A 21,179-nucleotide genomic window follows, 5' to 3' on the forward strand; every position below is an offset into this window, starting at 1 on the left:
TAACCGTTTATGTCTATTTGCGCTGTTAATTCATCTACCTTGAAATTACTACCTTTGAGGTCCTACTTTCTAATTTACGTCCTAACTCCCTACATTCAGCTTGTAGGACCTCATCCATTTTTTACCTATGTCGTTGGTACCAATATGTACCACGACCACTGGCTGTTCACTCTCCCCCTTCAGAATGCCCTGCAGCATCTTTGAGATATCCTTGACCCTGCCATCAGGGAGACAACATACCATCCTGGAGTCTCTTTTGCGACCGCAGAAACGCCTGTCTGTTCCCCTTACTATTGAACCACCCATCACTATAGCCCTGCTGCTCTTCTTCCTTCCCTCCTGTGCAGCAGAGCCACCCATGGCCCAATGGACTTGGCCCCTGCTGCTTTCCCCTGAGAAGTCTTCTCCCCCAACAGTATCCAAAATGGTATATTTGTTAGAGAGAGGGACAGCCACAGGGGGACTCCTGTACTATCTGCCTTCCTCTACTCTGCCTGGTGGTCACCTATCCCCTTTCTACCTGTTCAGTCTTTAGCTGCAGTGTGACCACCTCACTGAATGTGCTGTCTATGATAATCATAGCATTGTGGATGTTCCATAGCAAATCCACCCATAGCTCCAGCTCCGAAATGCGGGTAGTCAGTAGCTGCAGCTGTACACACTTCCTGCACACATGGTTGCCAGGGACATTGGAAGTATCTATGACTTCCAACATAGCACAGGAGGAGCATTATATGGATGTGAGCTCTGCTGCCATGACTTCCCTTTAGATTAAGTTCGTTAGTTACTCCCTTTAAAGAATATTAAATATGCAAGGGGCCTTATTCCACTCCAAACACTCCCACTACAGTCCAAAGTCCGCACCTTATTTTGTTTAAACTAATGGACTGCAGCAGATTCATTAGTAGAGAAAGTAGAAATAGAAGTACTCACTTGACCCTACTTACCAATCAGCTGCTTCCCCTGTGTTGTCACTTGTTGAATCGTGATGTATTTGCGCCGCTTTCAGCCCCGAGTCCAGCTCCTGCTCTTTTAACTCTCCGCTCTGACTCTCAGCTTCTGCTCTTTTAAAATTTGCTACCTCGGGGTGCCTTCACTATGAGGTTATCAATTAATCCTACCTCGTTGCACAATACCAGGTCTAGTGCAGCCTGCTATCTGGTTGGTGCCAGAACGTGCTGTTCTAAGAAACTATCCCAAAAACATTCTATGAACTCCACTTCTAGGCCACCTTTGCCCATCTGATTTTTCCAGTCTATATATAGATTAAAATCCCCCATTATTATTGCTGTACCTTTCTGACACGCTCCCATTATTTCTTCTTATATACTTTGTTCTACCATGTAGTTACAATTAGGAGGCCCATACACCACTCCCACAAGTGACTTCTTGCCTTTATAATTTCTCATCTCAGTGCAAGCTGCTTCTACACCCTGGTTTCCTGAAGTTAGGTCATACCGCTGTAAAGTGCTAATACCATCATTCATTAACAGAGCCACCCCTCCACCTTTTCCTCATTTCCTGTCCTTCCTAAATGTCATGTACCCTTCAATATTCAGGTCCCAATCTATGTCATCCTGTAGCCATGTTGCTGTAATGGCTATCAGATCGTACCTATTTATTTCTAGTTGCTCTATCAGGTCATCTGTTTTATTTCAAATGTTAAGTGCATTTGGATACAGAGCCTTTAGTTTTGTCCTTTTGTTATTTTTGTAGTCTTATCTGCTGATTTACTCTTAGATTTGTACTCTTTGTCCCTTCCTGTCACAGTCTGTTTATCATTTCCCATGTTAATACCATTCTCTCTTGCCTTGTCTCTACTCTTCAGTTTACCACATCTTCCAAAATTTGATCCTTTGCCCCCACTTTTCTGTTTAAAACCCTCTCTACTTCCCTAGTTATGTGACTCGCGAGGACACTAGCCCCAGCATGGTTCAGGTGTACACCGTCCCAATGGTACAGATCCCACTTTCCCATTTTCCAGTGCCCCACGAACTTGAATCCACTTCACCCACACTAGTCTTTGGGCCATTCATTCATTTCTCTAACCTTATTTGCCCTATGCCAATTTTCATGTGGCTCAGATAATAATCCAGAAATTATTAGCTTTGAGGTTCTGCTTCTTAATTTGGTGCCTAGCTCCTCGTGGTGACTCTGCAGAATCTCCTTCCTCCTCCTGCCTATGTCATTGGTACCTACGTGGACCATAACCACTCGATCCTCCCCTTCCTACTGCAAGTTCCTCTCCAGCCCTGAGCAAATGTCCCGAACCCTGGCACCGGGCAGGCAACACAGCCATCTGGACTCTTGTTCTTCACTTCAGAGAACAGTGTCAGTCTCCCTCACTATACTTTCCCCTACTAGCACTACATTCCTTTTTTCCCTCCCCATTTGGATGGCTTCCTGGACGCGGTCAGTTTGCTCATCCACCCTGCAGCCCCTTCTTTCATCCAAACGAGCTGAGAAAACCTCAAGCCTATTGGACAATTGCAGAGGCTCACATTCCTGCACTCCTGGCCTCTGGGTCCCCTTCCCTGCCTCACTCACAGTGACACCCTCCTGTGCCTGACCACTGAGAATACCCTATCCTAAGTGGTGTGACTGCCTCTTGGTATAAAGCATTCAGTTAACTTTCCCCCTCCATGATGTCTTGCAGAGTCTGCAGCTCAGCCTCTATCTCAATGACTCTGAGCTGAATTTCTCAAGCTGCAAACACTACTGCAGGCGTTTTTGCCCTGGATCACAATATTATCCAGGAGCTCCCACATGCTGCAGCTTTGACACATCACATGCCATCCTTAATGTATTTTAAATAATTACTTAATTATATTAATCACTTATTTATGTTGCGCTCTTATATATCTTATTAACTTTACCATCAATTTATGTACTATATTAAACCTTAGGGATAGAATAGAACTTACCCACTTACCAGATACTCACCAACAGCTAGCTCCTTTCCCTGTGGTAGAGCAAAAACCAATTCCTGTGGGGTGAAAAAGATAGAAAAAGGAAACAAACACTCCTTCCACCTCCTCCCTGACCCCAGTTAGCTCAGCTGCATTTCATTTGCCCTGTTTGTCAAAAGGAGTCCAGAACTGTGCATTGTGCTCTTTAGTGTGTCTAACCAAGCTACTATATAACTTTAATGTAACCTCCCTGCTTCCAGGGATGAGAAATTTCTGCCATTTGGCAGAATTCTGATTTTTGGATGATGGAATTCCGCCCTTTTAATTTTTTTTCCAAACTCTGCCTCCCTTTGGTACCGCTGTTTCCAATGCAGTCAAAGCCTGGAGGAGAGAGTCTCAGAAAGCCTGGAAAATATTAGCCAATAGCGAGGCTCACCCACCCCACTGGGAGTGCCCACTCTGCTGCTGTCCGCTTGGAGACAGAGATTCAGTGAAGTTCCTTTCCCCATATGATGCAGGGAAGATTCCACTGTCTTGGAAAAATGGCTAATTGAATCATTAACTAACTCGATGGAGCTTCCTGCTGTTGCTGGGCAGGTTGCCAATAGCACATACAAACTGCCTCCGGTAAAAGCGGGAGGAGGCAGGACATGTCGGCATACCTGTCTGGCAGCACTTTTTCTCATTTCTCTGCCCTCTCCTGATTCCGAACCCACCTACATGAGCCATGGAAAATTTCCCACCTTTCTCTTTCCACAGATGCTGCCTGACCTGTGACTGAGTATTTTTAGTGTTTTCTCTTTTTATTTGAACTAATGCAATGCTCTTTTGACTGAATTTCTATTCTTCACCTTTTGTTTAACTTCATCTCATCCAAAGCTTCACTGCTGGTATACTATCCAATATCAAGGGGAAAATTTTCTCCCCGTCGGGGGTGGGGGGTTTGTGCAGGGCGGGCGCGGCTCGGCGCCGCCATTTTACATGGGCAGGCCAATTAAGGCCCACTCAGAGTGTGATGCGCGCCTGGAAGTGCTGAGCGCTCCTTGTGTGGGCGGGGGGAGTAGGCTGTGTCGGAAAGTGCGCTTTTTCGTGTATGTGCGCGAAAGTGTGCAGAAATCTCCCTGAGGCATAGAGGTGCCTCAGGGAGATTAATTTCATGTATTAAACATTGAATAAAGGGAGAAAAAAATTTTAAGGATATGTCTCCTCATGTGAAACTGTCACATGAGCTGGGACATGTCCGTTAATGTTAATAAAAATTTTCCAACACTTTAAAAACGTTCATGAAACCTCACTCCGCCTGTGGATGAGGTTCCATGAGTAATGCGAAGGCCGTCTGGGCTCTTCGCCTGCCCGCCAGCCTTAAGGTTGGATGGGCAGCTCAGGTCAATGATTTAATTGATTGTTAAATGGCCTTAATAGGCTTTTGACAGTTCAGCAGGCATGCAGCCAAGTCGGAAATCTGAATGACGCGCGGTGATGTTGGGACGCACGCCCGACGTCACCCCACGTCATTTTACACCTTGGCGAGCGGGCCCCGTCCCCGCTCACCGAAGATTCTACCCCAAGTCTCAGTTGCCTGTCTCCCTATCCTTACTGATCTATATTGACTCCTGGTCCTCCAAAACCTCAAAGTTAAAATTCCTAAAATATGTTTTAATTACTCTATAGCCCTTACCATTTCCAGTGCCATACCCTTTCTCTGAATTCTTTTGTATTCTCCTCCACCCTTCACACCACTTTTGGTGGTCTTCCTTGTTAGCCTTCCTTGCTCTGGAATTCCCCTCTTGAATTCCCTCACTCTTCCACCTCTATCTCATCATTTAAGACTGTGCTTGCAGCCCAACTCTTTGATTAAGCTTTCTGTTCTCACTTCAAATACCTCCTTTTCTGGCTTGGCATTCATATTTCTTCTTGTACCTTAGTGAAGCACCATGGGATATTTTTCCTTTGTATAATTATATAAATGCGAATCATTGTTACTGTTGCCACCTGTAGTAATTGTATTCATGCAATGGCTAATAACATACAATAATTTAAGGTAATCAAAACATTTTCAAATGTCAAACTTTAGAGGGAAATAAGTTTATATTTTTGTATTTTTGTAGTAGCGTAAAAATGAATCCCTTTTTACCTTTTTAAACTGATGTTTGAATGCAGTTACCATATTAAAAATAGATGAATAAGAGCATGCAAAATGCCCAGCAAAACTACATGCAAAACCTTCAAATAATAGTTGATGACCTTATTATGGGCTTGTAATAAAATATCTTGTGCTTTTCTTCCATAAAGTCATTGAGGCCTGCTCTTCTCAACATCAGTGACATGTGTTACCGTATTGGTGACATGGCCCTATGTAATATTAACAGAAGACACACGTACACCCTAGAGGAGTTCAAGACAGTTCAATTCCAACAGCTTGATGAGGTAATATATAACAAACTTGAAATGTTATTTCTAAAATAGTTAATACTAGCCTATGTAGACGCTATCTTTTGATGTTCAGACCAAGTGTTATGACTTGGCAGATGATGTGTGCCAGGTGGACCAAATCCACAAGGGAAACTTGGCCATGCTATCACAACGGTTTTGCAATTTGTATTTATTACGATAAGATGTGTGCACTGAATTCAGAAGTAATGAGTCCACTAAGAGTTTTAGAGATTTAAAAAATTAAAATATTTATTAACAAAATAAAAGATTTCAAACACATACATAAAACTCCAATTACTTAATATAACAACTCCGAAAATTCCTAATTAACCTGATTCCCAGTTACATACCCCCTTTAAGGCAACAGCCCAAAATAGATTTCAGTTTTAAAAAAATCTAGCAAGTTAACACAGTACCCACTTGACAGTGGAATTCCAAATGGTTTTCTCCAACTTTAGTTACTGGACACAGCAGACTTTTGTACAAATGGCTGGAAGCTTCCCGATGGCTTTCACACATACCTGTTAAATCTTACATGGCCTCGACATACCCTTTCATTCTCCTTTATATATGTTTCTCTCTCTCTAATATGTAAACTCCATTGTTCTATATGTCTTTGGAACTGTACCTTTCCCGTAATATAAAAAACTTTCATGTTGCCAATATTGTCAGCAACCTTTGGGAAAAATAAATACAATGCTTAGCCTTGCTTACTTGGTTAGTTGTAAGCAGACTAATATCCCTTTGAAATCCAAACAATCCCTTCACTTTTCTAAAAAGTTCCCTTCACACCTTGCATGCTAAGACAGCATCCCTGTATACTCATTAGCATTTCAAGTACATTTCTACACCTAGCTTCTTTTGATAATTTCAAGCTTGCAGTCTACCTGACTCCAAATGTAATCAAATCACATTGACAGAACCATCTACACTCACACCCTAAACCTATTTTACAACAAACCAGAAAAATATTATGGAAATTATTATATTTTCATAACACCAAACTTCCTAGATGCATTTTTGCCTCCCAGCTACTTGGGTAGGGGCCATTTTGGAAAATATCATGGAAAGGGAGGGGACCAGTTAGTCATTGTTGTCCATATTGGAAATCAAAATATAAAAAGGAAAGGATCAAAGATCTGCAAAAGGATTATGAATGATTAGCAAGCAGATTTTGGGCCAGGAATTCCAGTGTGGCAATTCTTCATGATTGGCACCTCATCCTTTAGTTTGAAAATCCACTCCCTTGAGCATTTATACTAAATACAGGATGTCCTGCAGCAAGTCACCAAGGCTTTCTGAGAAAGCACCCCTCAAACTCACAACCTCCAGCACTTAGTAGGACAAGGGTAGTAGCTACATGGGAACAAATTAATGGATAAATTATCACATGAAATAACAGCAATTGGGAGTTCTGAAAAGAAAATCATACTTGTTAGATCTTATATTGTTCTTTCAACAACTGACAGAAATGGTAGATGGGGGAAAATACAATGGAAATTGGGCCTTTTCGATCCAAGGCTGTTTGAGATTGCCTTCAAGGCTTCCTTCAATCTTTTCCTTTTGGGGTCAGCAGCCTTGCGCCACTCATGCACCAGCCAGTGGGAAAATACCTCGTAGGCACACTAGGCGAAACAAAGACCCACAGAAACTGCATACTGCAAACGGTGGGATGTTGCTTATACTTGCAGCATTAAGGTTCAGAACCACAGTCACCTTGGCATCCAAAGACAATGTGGTCCTTGAATTTCTTTGAAGTTACAGCTATGGCTGCAGCATTGACACACTTCATTCATGACCTCAGAAGTGAAGACATCTCAATTACAGGTCATTGCTGAGATTGCCTCAGGAGAATTGTGCCATGAAAACCCGTGGTGGATATGATCTCCTGCTGAGAGCCTTTTTCTCCTCCCTCCACCTCCTAACAGCCTGTACTGCTCTGCGTGGCTTCTTTTCATTCTCCTTGTCATGCTCAATTCCAAGACGAAGGCCTATCAAGCCAACCATGTCTGAAAGCAACTTGAATGTACAAGAAGATACTTCAGGATCAGCCAGGCCGCTCCCTAGACTACTGAAACTTAGGCAAGTATAGAAAAGCACCAAAAATGTACACAGCTGGCACCAGCAACCAGGAGAAATAATCCATTAACTTGCCCTGGAAGTAGTTCATATCCCTTTAAATAGTGCTATTCTTTCATGCCATTTGTTCAGCTTTGTTCAGCTTTATAAGGTTAAGATAGGGCATAGATTGGACCTCATAAATTGCAGCACTGTCATCAAATGAGCTTTGGTTACTGATTGACATCACAATCTCTTTGCTCTGCATACTGTGGATGTTTGGTCAGTTTGTGCACACAGACCCTTTTATCAATATCTGGTGCACTTTCCATCAGTTGAGCACACATGTTGGACACCATTTTTAGGCATTAGAAGGCTGCGCAGCACCTAAAACACAGCTACTGTAGAGTCTAAATTACTGCCTTCCCGCCATGGAATGCAGGGTGGACAAATCTTGGCAAAAGTAATTTGCAGGACAAGTTCTTTTAACTAAGGAAAAGGTATGCGGAGGCAGGAAGTGGTGATTGTGAGGCTGCCATCAGTAATCATGTATGAGGGTGAGGTGCAGCATTTGAATGTTAGGCCTGAGTTCTGAGTGCCAGGGAGTGCACTCCCTGGGCGGGTGATGAGGGTGTGATGCATTGAGCAGTGTGAGAGGTTGGTGGTGTGGTGGGTAGGAGATTTTATGTGATGAACCACTCACGTGGCCATTGAACTTCTGACACAGCTGTTGGGTCCTCAGGGCGAGATTCCAGGGGTGGGATTTTCCGGTCTCTTCAGTGGGGGGGTGTTATGATCTCAGCTGAGGTTACCCCTGGACAAGCATGATCCCAGAGTAGAACCCAGCTTGATAGATCCTAACTTTTATATCTTTGTTTAGATACGTGGAGAGTAGCTACTAGACAGTTTCTCAGGAGTCAGCTGATGAACTTTTAACAAAATAATAAAACATTTGTTCAGCAAGAAAAGATGAACTATATTACAATACTCCTTTACCCACAACTATACCTTTACAGATATACACAGATTTGTAAGGATAACACAAGTTACAAAAGCTATCTTATACTTTAATGTCCACAGTAAGTACACAGTCCATGTACCAATAGGCACACTGTTGTCAGACACATCACACTCTGAAATCAAGTGACAGATGCCACCTCAACCAGATGTTATGGATCTCCCCTCAATTGCCCCCCCAGACGCTTGTCACAGCATGAGCTAACCAGTCTCACCAAATTCCGTCCTTCAGACGAGGGTTTCCAAGCTCCACTCTCTAAGACTTCAGTGTGGAATTTTCACCCAAACCAACGTTTTCTCTCAGATGCCTTCCACAAGGGTTCACCTCCAAGGTTTCAAACTTTCCTTCTGATGTTCCTCTTCCCTGGGTCACCACACAAATTTGAGCTGTCTTCCACACACTCTCTCTCGCCGACTCAGCATTAACAGTACACTACTGTTTTACATGCCAATAGCAAAGAATTACAGATTTTCAGTTATCTCTTTGGCCCTTCTTGCCTCTTGCAAGCTGTTCTTGCTTTAAATCTGCTTTATGCAACTTTTGTCTCTTTAAATATGTCACTTAGAGCCTTTCTCTCTGCCCCTCACTCTTAACTTTATTTCACAGGACATTTTCCAATTTCCTGTCCTAGCTTTGACTAGTAGGTCTGCTTTGGACTTTCCCTTCTTCCACTCCCCTGGATTTTGGGGTTATTCTTTAACTTGGGACTAGCTATCTGTCTCTCTCTGGCAGCTACTTTCAACCAACTTTAGCTTGTAGCTAGCTATCTGTCACGTTGCTAGGTGGCTTCTGTTTGGCAGATGTCTCCCAAACCAGCTGAACTCCAACAGCTTCCAAATCAAACTACTGTTTCTCTTCTTGTGTGTGTGTGTGTGTGTGTGTGTGTACATGTCTGTGGGAGGGACCTGCCTCTCGGGCCCCCTGTTGCTAGGCAACAGTCCAATTCTTCTACCCTTGTATGTTTACCTTCTCTTTAGGGGTGGTAAACCTCCTCCTTAGAAATGCAAGCATCTTTTAAAGTGAAACTGAAACTCCATTTGACCTTTCTTAAAACACAGATACAGAAATACAAATCAAACTTAAACATTAAAGCTAAAACTCATTCCTAACACCTACAAGTACCAATATAATTTACTTAACTATCTCTATGTCCTAACGGGGGGGTGTGGGGTTGGCGTCATGGCAGGTGGGGCGGGAAAATGTGGAGGAAGGCCAAAAGTCAGTTTCCCGCTGATGTAAAAAATGGTTGTGATTGTCTGCTCTCTACTTTCATGGTGGGTCCGGCAGTCCATTGTGCCATTTCGGGAACTGCATTTGCATTCACTTAAATATCATGAATACTCATTAAAATGGCAGCTCACCAGATTCACGGTCCCTGTCCAGATCACAGGGCCACACTAGCAGCTAAGTAGACCAGCATGATTCACGACTGGACATAAATAATGTGCACCTGGCTAGCACCACTTCCCTCATGACCTCGAGGTATGTTCGTCTTTCATTGCACTGTGCTCACGGCTGCTCTGATTCTGTGCCAGCCTGCACAGGCAAGACCAGCGGGGAGGCATGGGGGTCTCTGAGTGAAGGCTTACCTTTCCAAACCAGTGGGAAGGCTGGGGTGGGGGGGTGGGCTGTGGGGGGTGGCCCAATCCATGCTACAATTTAGAGGGCTATGCTTGGCACGTCTGTCCTGTTCTCAGTCCAGGGAGGGGAAGGACCTGTCAGTCCTCTGTTAGTTGTGCAGGGCATGGTCATTTCTTCACACACGTCTGGCCTGGATGTTCTTGGCTTCATACTGGGCTGCAGATGGCACAGTCACATTCAGGGGAGGGATCTGCAGCCTGTAGATGGAGAAGAGGTAATGTAGGGGCAGGCATTCAATGGTCTCATATGAGGGAGGCGGTGAGTCTCTGTAAGTGACATTGCAAAAGGCCTCAAAATGGGGAGGGGGCATCGGCACATCGACTTTAAGCAGTTCAGTGGGGTGGACTGGGATATCAACCACTATAACGATGGGGTCAAGGATGAGAGGGGGAGGAAGGAGAGTGATTGGAGAGAGGGAAATCGCCCAGCAAGATGGGAAGGATCTTGACGGTCATAGGGTGGAGGCCTGGTAGTAGAACTTCAACACTGCCATTTTTCAAGCTGCTCCATTGTCATGGTTGAAAAGCCAGTATGGAAAAAATGGCAGTGGAGGACTCTCAGAGCTTGTGGGAGGAGTCGACCATCGTGGGTCAATTGAAGGGTACCCAATTAATTTCCGCTTTTCCAAATTGAGAGGAAGGTATGGCTGATACATGTTAGGGACAATCAAAGCCCGAATTAGGGAATGTGGCGTCTTAACTCTTGTAGCGCATCCATGCGAGGGTATAATCATGATTTGGGCCATTGTGGGATTGGCTTGCAAAGACCCTTTGTCCCTTTTTTGTCCCGAGGGTCAGAAGGAACCAATTGAAAAGGGGCCAAGGGCGAAAATACATCTGCCTAATGGCCCCAAGAGGTCTACTCTTTGCAGTTGGCATTGTTCAGTTTATGATTTCCACCTTGCGCCCCCGTGAGCCCCCAAAGCTATCAAACCATGACTGAAAGTTTGGGCTCCTCTGTAATCTGAAGGATGCAGTCTGATAGTGCTGAGTGAGACTTCTACCGCTTGGCAGCACGCATTGACATCCAAGCTTCTGTGTCAAAGCACAATCAAAGGTGTGTAATTTTTGGAGGCGGGGTGGGGAGCTGGGAAATTCCACCCCAGGAGTTTACCTTTCTGGCCATCTGCTTACTTTCCCTTCTGAGGGTCCACCTTGAGGGCCTCTGCCCCTGAGGAAACAGCGCCTCCTTTTAATAACCTTCCCTTGTTTATTTATGAAACCTTTGTAAGTTGTAAAAATCTCTTAAACTGCCTTTAAAATTTAGCAGCTGAAAAGTCAAGTCCTTATCTATCACCTAATGCAAATTTTAAAAACCAACCTGTTAACTTGTAACTCCAACTTCATAATAGCCTCTCATTATGAATGCATGCATCTCACACCTTTACCTTTCATCTCTCCATTCCCATAGACAGGCTGTCTTTACTGACCTAAAATAAAAACAAAAAAACTGCGGATGCTGGAAATCCAAAACAAAAACAGAATTACCTGGAAAAACTCAGCAGGTCTGGCAGCATCGGTGGAGAAGAAAAGAGTTGACGTTTCGAGTCCTCATGACCCTTCGACTACGCAAGTTCTGTCGAAGGGTCATGAGGACTCGAAACGTCAACTCTTTTCTTCTCCACCGATGCTGCCAGACCTGCTGAGTTTTTCCAGGTAATTCTGTTTTTGTCTTTACTGACCTTCCCACAGTTTAATTACCCATGGACACACATACACAAACACACAGCCTTCTCTACAGAATACCACCATATTCCCAAAAATGTTTTAAAAAACTGGCATCCATCCTCGCACCTGATTGGAGAAAATGTGATAAAATTGATATATGAACAGGCCAGGACTACTGCCGTGTGGAGGTCTGTTTTCACATTGTAATTCTTATGTAGGTCAAAGTTATGATATGGATTATTGTCTGTTGGTGTCGAATGTTTGAGGCTTAGCTATTTCAGGTGAAGTTTGATTATCCACACAAGTAATCATGGAACTAATTAAAGCATGTGTTGTTTTGGTTCTACAGGGTGCTGAGCGTTTGGCCCAGTTCAGGAAAATTGCACAACAAACGGTTAAGATTGCCTGTTGCACAGCCTTACTGGAAGCTGGGTTTATACCAGATGACTATTTGTCTGAGATGCAGAGTGCAGGTACTGATTGGAATGCAATGTGCAAGTGTGTTTATTTGTCCAAGTGAATGTGTGTTAAAATGAAGGCCACAGCCTACTTAAATAATTATACTCATGTCCGCTTTTATAAAAATGTGAGTTTATGTTGGCAATGAATATTTTTGTCAAGCTTTAATATTTTTTTAAGTCTATAATCTAGACTACATCTGCTCCATAAATAAACTATTTTGCATTCTTTTATGAAAACTTTCTTAGGAAGTTTGCTGCTGCTTTTGGGATGAATTTTTATCTGTTTATGTAACTTTGAAAATTGCAGCTTAATTTTGCAGTGTATAACTTCTCTGATCATGCACATTGCTGAAAATAAAAATTTTATTGACTTACAGGCATTGGTGATACTAATGTTGTACATTCCGCTATTGCCACTGAGATCCTTATGGAGACATCTGACAAAATAAACTATACCGGACAAGCGAATAAGAGGTCTCACTGCAGGAGGTTAACCTGGTCAGTGATAACTTATAGAAGCTCTGTTTTAATTTTCAGCCCAGATCTTCTGGTCTTCAGATTGTTGGACATACGATCCAAGATGTATGTTGGGACCCTGCGGATGCTCCGACATATGGATTCTGTGGAAATTTCCCATGAAGTTTGAACTTCCATTGGGCAATTCCCCTGCTCCATGGGACCCTCCAAAAAAAGTCTCCAACTTTATCTTTGAACAGTTCAGATTTACTTACCCTGGATAGTTACCCAGGAAATGTTAGAGAGAAAAATCCTAGTCTAATTCTTGGGTAACTATACAACTGACCCCCAACAGGACCCCCCTTGTCCTCCAATTCCCTCTCTATAGTCTGACCTGAATCCCCCGACTCCTCCCTGATCCGACCTGACCCGACTGCCCCCCCGATCTGACTAGCCTCCACCACCTGACTACCACCCTTCCGACTCAACTTGGTTAACCCCCACCACCTGATTACACCCCTGACCGACCTGACTGGCCCCTACCCATCTATCCACCTCACCCACCCTATCCACCTGTCACCCTACCACCCTACTCATCTTCCACCCTACCCATTCAATCAATCATGTGTTCACCCTTTCACAAAATGCATACTGGACACTTAAACTTACATAATGGCAGCTTGTGCCATAAAAAGGGGTGTGTTTTCTATGCCGATTCACTTCGCTGCTCTCTGTATGGATCCCTGTGCTGAGGGAGTTCATATGCACTGTGGATCGGAAGTCTGGCCTTTTTCAAGGTATCCATGTAAGTGAGTTGCTTTCTGTCTGATCAACATTGGATTCAGTGGTACCAACTTTGATCTGAAGATTTGAGCCATTATAAACTAATCAAGCAAAATTTCAATACCTCTTCTGTTTTCCTTCTAGCTTCATTCGCCTTACTGATTACCTCATAGTGAACACATTACATGTCCTCACAGTGCATTCCATCACAATCTTATTCAATCACCTGGTAGAAAAGCTGAGACGCATTCCAGAGGAAGAGCTTATTATAATTTGGAGCACAATGCATGCCGAAAAGGAAGCTGAGTTGGAACAAAAGGTAGACATTTAAAGTATTTGGATTAAGTTTTTTTAGAAGTGGACAATTAAGGCCCAAATCCTCCATTATGGGGAGAGGCCTCCAAATCAACTTAGGGTCCCAACGTGCATCAGTGACCTAAGGAACTCCGAGATACACACATCTGCGGTACTTAGGCGGGAAGTTTAAAGTTCTGATTGGCAGTTTACCCTGCCCAGACTGCTCTGTGATTCCAGTGATAGTGGGATAAGCTGGCCAGAACCATTTAGATTTGGGCTTTTTACACTATAATTACCCTGGTTTTTACACAGATTTACTTAGAGCTTTTCATAGCAGGTATAAAACCAGCAAAGCTCTAAATAAATCAGCTGGACCGTCAAAGTACTTCAGTGCTCACAAACTGTTTACCCCCCTATCTTCCCAGAAACGTTCACCTCCCTCCCAACAATGTTCACGCCCCGCCCCCCCCACTGACAATGTTCACGTCTGTCCTGTCAATGTTCAACCCTCCTCCCCGACCCCCGAGGGGGATGAGAGTGAGGGGGGTGAGCATTGTTGGGGGGTGAGGGAAGGTGTTGAACATTGTCGCGAGCTAAACATTGTCCGGGGAGGGGGAGTGAGGGACTTGTGAACATTGTTGAGGGGGGGTGCGAGTGAGGGGTTTAACATTGGCAGGCAGTGGGGATGGGTGAACATTGTTGGGGGTTGAGGGAGAGGGATGAACATCGGTGAGCGGGGTTTAGCACTGTCAGTGGGCTGAGGCTATGCAGCTTGGAGGTTGACAGCTTCATTTTTAAACCAATGATCTGAAGACAGACCTTAAGGGATGTGTCTTTAGTGCATGACGAGAAAAGGGGAGAGTGACTGCGATGAAATTAAACCAACAATTTGCTTCCCGACTATGTTCACCCCTGCATCCCTCCAGGAGCCTGCATTGGAAATTGCAAAGGCTCCAAAGTAAATTGGTAAGTGGACAGTTTAAATCGCAGTCAGTGTCGGATGCACCCTCTCCTGCACTGAATGGAAGATCTGGGCCTACATCTTTTAAACTATTATCCAGTTGATCTAATTGAACATGAGCTTACTGAAATTTCATCTTGACATTTCATGCTATTTTTTATGATGTGCCTCAGGCCTGGGGACCACATCCAGTGACTGCCATGTTTTCACACACCATTGTGATACACATCATCATTAAATACACTTTGATATGAAAAGCAATAGGGAATGTATCACATCATGAGATCCAAGTGCTTTTACAGCCACACACTATAATTACATTGATAGCCAAATAATTATTAAGTCAGAGGTTTTCAAAACAGATCCTTTTGTGTGAAGTATTTTGATGATAAAATAGTTTTATATTTATTTACTTATCTTATCTTCATTAGTCTCTTGCACTATTGGCCAGCATTCCCACAGTTGAAGATTTCCAGGATGAAGATCTTGATGATGAAGACCGGGAGGATGAAGGTGTCCAGAATGAAGTGTTTGTACCAATGTTCCTTGTAGACATGGTATTAAATTATCAAGATTTAGTGTTTCGTCCCCCACTTGGTGAATTTGAGGTTTGTCCAAAAGATTTAATTTTGTTCATATTTTCAGCTACATTTTTCTAAATATCACCAGTTTTAGTCACCTGAGAAACATAAATCTTTCCTTAACAGTTTATTTCATAATGAATTTGTCATTTCACTTTCTTTGTTTCTTTGCTGATTTTTAACAAAATCCCTTGACTTTTTTGAAATCCTTTACAACTCGGCTCCTCCTGATAAAATCAGCAAAGAAACAGAATGAAGTTTTTGTTGGCCAGATTTTCATCTTGGGAGTTGGGTCATTTCCCAACATTATGATCCTGTTTCCTGCTAGCGGTGACCACCCACACTGTTTTCATGGTTGGGTCGCATAGACTGTGCTGGAATTGGAGCTGCTGCCTCTGTAAGCAAGCCCAATATGGAGATGGAGGTGGGCAGACTGAAAGGTTCATTGGGACGTCACCCAATTTTGGAGATGAGTGTGAAACCCCCTCATCCTCACCTCCCCCCTCCATCCCCTTCACCTCCTTTATACCCTCATGTCTCTCCATATCACATATCACCCTTCACTTTCCAGACCCACTCTAGACGCTCTTACCCCTTCAACTGCCCTCACCGCCCATTAACCCCCAATGCCCATTCACTCTGTATCCACTAGGTATGGAACTCATGATCCCTATAATAAAATTGATAAGTCTTTGAGGTGCTCATTAAACTGTCAAAATAAAGAGTCATTAAAAATCCAATTAAAACATAATCCTATTAAGAGCTCATAAAACCGCTATGATAAACAAATACACAGCCTGCTTGACAGCTGTGTAAATCAGCCCCTGCTGAGCTGAATCAATTAATGTGTTTGGAACTCAGCCAAGTATTAATATTAAAATTCCATTGTACACGTGTGTCAACAAAATCTCTAAAGCTGGATTAAAATATTTGAAGTCATTCAAAGAGCTGAGTTCAAGCGTTGAAACAGAGAAACAAATGGCTGACTTGAAATTCATTGAAAAAATTAAAGCAAAAGGGCCAATTGACACAGTCAAACCTGAATTACACTATTGTTTAATGCAGAGAGCACTTTATCTAGTGGATAATGTGCTATTATGCATCTGAAGACTTTACTGTTCTCACAGTGCTGGTCAACTTAATGATCACTTACCTTTTCAAAATAAAGTCCTATCATCAACCACTGTATTAAAAACACATATAACTTATTATAAATCATTTCATCAAGACATGTGAAGTTGGTAACACCTTTTGAATTTACTTGTCAAATGGATTCTGATTCCAGACCAGGCTTCCCCCATAGTTCACTACAGCTCTGAGCTGGTGCCTTCAAAACCTGGCCTGGCCTGGCCTGATTCCATGCAGGGGTCTGAAATTTCCACCTCTGTGATGGAGCCAACACCGTTGGAATAGCTGCATGGGGGCTTGCAACGTGCCACTGACCAAAGTTGCTGGTGACGGAAATTTTTTAACAATTATTTCACAGGAAGTGGGCATCGATGGCTAGGCCAGAATTTGTTGCCCATCTTGAACTGCCCTTGAGAAAGTGTGGTGAGCTTCCTTCTGGAACTGCTGCTGTCCGTGTGCTGTAGGTACACCCATTTTGACCCAGCAACAGTGAAGAAATGACAATATAGTTCCAAGTCAGGAAGTTATGTAGCTTGGAAGCGAACTTGCAGATGGTAGTATTCCCATGCAACTGCTGCCTTTGTTTTTTGAGGTGATAAAGGTCATGGGTTTGGAAGGTGAATTAAGTCCCACCACCATTTTGAAAGCCCACGTCAGGACAGGAAAATACTGCCCTATGTATTGTTCTAAAATTAATTAATGTAATTAGTGAAGGTTGACTCTACGGCTGGTGAATTGCCTAAAGCAGGTGAAGTGTGCATAGGCAGTGAATGTGTATTAGATATTAGGATGTCAATTGTAAAAAGCCTAAAAAAAAATTTCAGAAATAATTTAAAATATATAATAGAAAAACCTGGAATTTGACTCGATCAGGATTATTTAACATTGTTCTTTGCGATTTCTTTGCCAGTCTGGGATTTCCGATTTTGTTCTACAAATGCAGGGAATTGTTCTTTCAATAGCCAATCTTGTGTCGGATTCATACTTTAATGCCTTTACGAGTCCAATTATCAACAAAAAAATTGAAGAGAAAACTTGTGGTGAGGGACCAAGCCTGGCAGCCATCCTTGAAGATGACAAGTATTTGGATGAAACCATCCAGAATATACTGGTATGATTTATCTTACACTACAGATTTGGTAGTTAATCATTGGAAATTAATTCCTAGAAGCTCCACATTTGGTGAAGCAAAATATGATTGAAAGCAAAGTAATTAATTCTTATTTTCTTAACTATTAATGATTTGAAATCTTTATGCTATGGATTTCAGTAATGTCCCATTAAATGCAGAGGCTTTTTAATGTTCTCTACATAATGTTGTTTTGTGAAAGGAGGTTTCTCACTGGCACACTTCCCACTAACTAATCCTGGCAGCACTTGTGGAGAATTTGGAGTAGGCTTTCCCTGTTAGGCTGTATCTTGCTATTGGTTGGCAGAGACTAGAATTGAGATCATCGTAGGTCAGTAACAGGAAAAAGGGTTAAAATGCAAGATAAGGGCTCATGGACTTGGGGTAATATATTAGCATGGCTAAGGTTTTGTTTATGGACAGGAAGAAAAGAGTAGGGATAAATGGGGCATTTTCAAGTTGGCAGCCTGTGTGAGGTTATTCACTTTGGTAGTAAGGATAGAAAAGCAGAATATTTTATAAAAAGTTTGAAATTTGTAAATGTTGATGTACAGAGACACTTGAGTGTACTCATACAAGGAATACAAAATTAGCATGCAGGTACAGCAAGCAATTAGAAGGGCAAATGGCACGTTGGCCTTTATTGCAAGGGGATTGGAGTACAGGAATAAAGAAGTCTTGCCACAGTTGTACAGCGCTTTGGTGAGACCAAAGCTGGAATACTGTGCGCAGTTTTGGCTTCCATATTTAAGGAAGGACATACCTGCATTGGAAGTAGTACAACGAAGGTTACTAGATTGATTCTTGGGATGAGAGGGTCATCCTGTGATGAGAAGCTGAGTAAATTAGGTTTGTATTCTTTGGAGTTTAGAAGGACAAGAGGTGATCTCATGGAAGCATTCAAGATTCTGAAGATACTTGGACGCTGGGTGGATGCTGAAAGGTTTTTCCCCTGGCTGGGGAATCTAGAACTTGGGGGCAGAGTCTCAGGGAAAGGGGGCCAATCTTTTAAAACTGAGATGAGGAGAAATTACTTCATGCAAAGGGTTGTGAATTTTTGGAATTCTCTACCCCATTGGGTTTTGGATGCACTATCAGTGAATAAATTTAAGGCTGAGGTAGACAGATTTTTGGTCGCCCAAGCAATTGATGGATACAATCTCCATGGGGGAACCGTAAACCAAAATAACCAAATTTAAATAATGACCCCAAATGAAAAAAAAAAGTTTTCACTTTTTATTACCTTTACTTTAACAAAAATCAGAACAAATGCATTAACAGGCAAATGATAGTTCAAATAAAAAGGTAAACAGTCTTTTAAAAGTCAATACAATAAATGTACGTCTTACATAACCACAAGCATTCCCCTTCAGCATGTGTGCCATTACATAGCTACACAATTCCACATTATGCTGTTCTTTATTCATGCAGGGAAGGTCAGGAGTCTTATACGGCAACAGCTTTTACCTGCACCCCTCCCAAATTTCACAGATACGATTATCATTAGCAAGGTACACTTCTATGAACCCTCTCTCCCATGGGTCATGATAGTCTTGGTAGTGTAGCTTTCCAGAGTTCCTGTCCAACCTACGAACCAGTAACACCTCAGTTCATGATTTGGCTGCTTCAGGGAAACACCCACATATTTAGCTTCTCTGAGCTATTCACACAGCTTTTCAAGTTTTAAATTTTTTTAGCTAGCTCACGCAGTACCTCCGGGAGCTCCTGTCTCCTTTTTTGCCAAACAGAAAACCTCTTCCTGAGAGTGATGTGCTTCTTCTCCTCACAAGAATTCTCTGTGTTCCTCTTTCTGTCTCTGTCTGCTTTCTCTATGGGTGGAATCACCCCAGATTTGCATAAAGTGCGGCAGCGTGCAGGAAGAAAGTCGTTTTATCCATCGGCCACAATGATGGATTTTCAAGCCGTATCGTTTCATTCCCACCTCCTTAATTATGCGGCCATAAAAAACATGCCGTCTCGCTTGCGGTCGACCTCCGATTTGCCTGCCTTGCTGTTACTTCCCCGTTTCCTCACGCAAGGTGCCATATTTCAACTGCAGCTGCAAACACACTTCTTAATGCTTGTAGCCCAGGACTGCTCTGGTGGAGACATGGCTCTAAAAGCCAAGAAGAGTGCAGCCCTCTGATTCAGGGACACATCCCTAGAACACCTTTTGGATGCCCTGGAGGCCCACCGTGATGTCCACTATCCCTGTTCAGGCCACAGGAGGCCCATTAGTCTCACCAGTCTGGCTTGGGAGACGGTGGCAGATCTGGTCAGTGCCAAGGCTGCACACAAGACGTTGACCAACCAGTACAGGAAATGGATGAATGATCTAATCCGTGCCGCCAGGGTCTTATCATTTTAAACTCACACAAGGCCATCACACATTCACTGGCATCTCATTCATTGCCAGCTCAAGGGACATTACCACTCACTTTCTCACACACACTCTCACATCTCTATCTGACCCTATCCCCTCTGGACACTACCTCCTCAGCCCTCACCATCTTGTGTCAACTTGCACAGATCAACATGCGCCCTCACACACATCTTGGGGTATTCTCCTTCCCCAGTACAGCCCTCACCTGCAGTCCCTCCCCAAGCCTGAGGCCGCTTCTTCCCCTTCCCAAGCAAGCCTTAGCCCTGCAGCCATTGAAAAGGCACCCGCGTTTCATGACTGGTTTGGTAAGTTGAGACCTACTTGTGAGTCCACCTAAAAGTGATATGGTGCTCCCTGTGAAGCCTGGTGCTGATGACTGCGAGTGCTGCCCAAAGCAAGGTAGGCAAACAAACCTCGGAGTCCCGAGTGAAGTGCAGCTCACCTGGTGCACGTCACTTATGTACAGCTGTGAGACACGTCAGCGTGCAATCACACTGACTTGCCCAGATGATCCAGCCTGGGGTGATAATTCCGGTGAGCAGGGTTTATAATTAGATGTAAATGTACTAAAATTGCGTTCCATGCGATGGCGGGAAGTACGGCCCACCATTGACGAGTGGAGCAGATGATCACAAACTGGTTTCACGCCACGTGAAACCGATTTTTGGCTATATAAACAATTACAGGTTCCACAGACCAGATAAAGAAATTACAAATTTTCTTCACTGTACTGCTTCCGGGTCAAAGATCGTCACAATGGTCTCCCATTTAACTGTAATCATGCAAGCAGAAACTGTTCCCAGTCCCATTGAAATTGCTGGAGAATAAATCAGTTAGGAAATCTGTAGTATCATTACGCTAGCTAAACACCCTCACGCATGTTTTTGGGTTGGCTTGGTATTTACAAAAGAAAATAATGTTTGAAAAGATAATCAAGCATTCAGATACCAAGTAACCTGTAGCTTGCATTTTCTGTTGTGCTGTGTACCAGACCTGTGGGAGTTTGACAGGTCCGAGTTGAGGCTATTTTATATTCGAGGCAGGAAGTCCAAGATGGTGAATTATGATCTATGATTACTTTTTTTAATACATTTTCTTTTACAGTGTGCTAATAATGCCATTGAGCCCATTAGGGGATCAGCAGGATGGGCACCCTTTTTTGTTGCTTTTGAAGCTTTCATGACTGACCTTTGAAAAGTTAGTTTCTGGATCAAGTGTAGAGTTCACCTCCTTTATATTGTGGTGTGCCAATCAGTGGTGAGGATATAATACTG

The 21,179-nt window shown here is 43.1% G+C and overlaps 1 protein-coding gene across 1 annotated transcript in view; it reads left to right on the top strand.

The window, feature by feature from the left end:
* Window positions 1–21,179, top strand: part of dnah6 (dynein, axonemal, heavy chain 6) — a 425,407-nt gene that overhangs the window by 24,634 nt on the left and 379,594 nt on the right. The window contains exons 6-11 of the mRNA XM_041185312.1: window positions 5,202–5,336; window positions 12,076–12,226; window positions 12,565–12,685; window positions 13,571–13,745; window positions 15,116–15,292; window positions 17,304–17,504. Coding sequence (XP_041041246.1) covers window positions 5,202–5,336; window positions 12,076–12,226; window positions 12,565–12,685; window positions 13,571–13,745; window positions 15,116–15,292; window positions 17,304–17,504 — 960 coding nt within the window. The remainder of the gene's footprint in view (window positions 1–5,201; window positions 5,337–12,075; window positions 12,227–12,564; window positions 12,686–13,570; window positions 13,746–15,115; window positions 15,293–17,303; window positions 17,505–21,179) is intronic.

Source organism: Carcharodon carcharias, chromosome 4, assembly GCF_017639515.1.
Source record: "Carcharodon carcharias isolate sCarCar2 chromosome 4, sCarCar2.pri, whole genome shotgun sequence".
Taxonomy (NCBI): Eukaryota; Metazoa; Chordata; class Chondrichthyes; order Lamniformes; family Lamnidae; genus Carcharodon; species Carcharodon carcharias.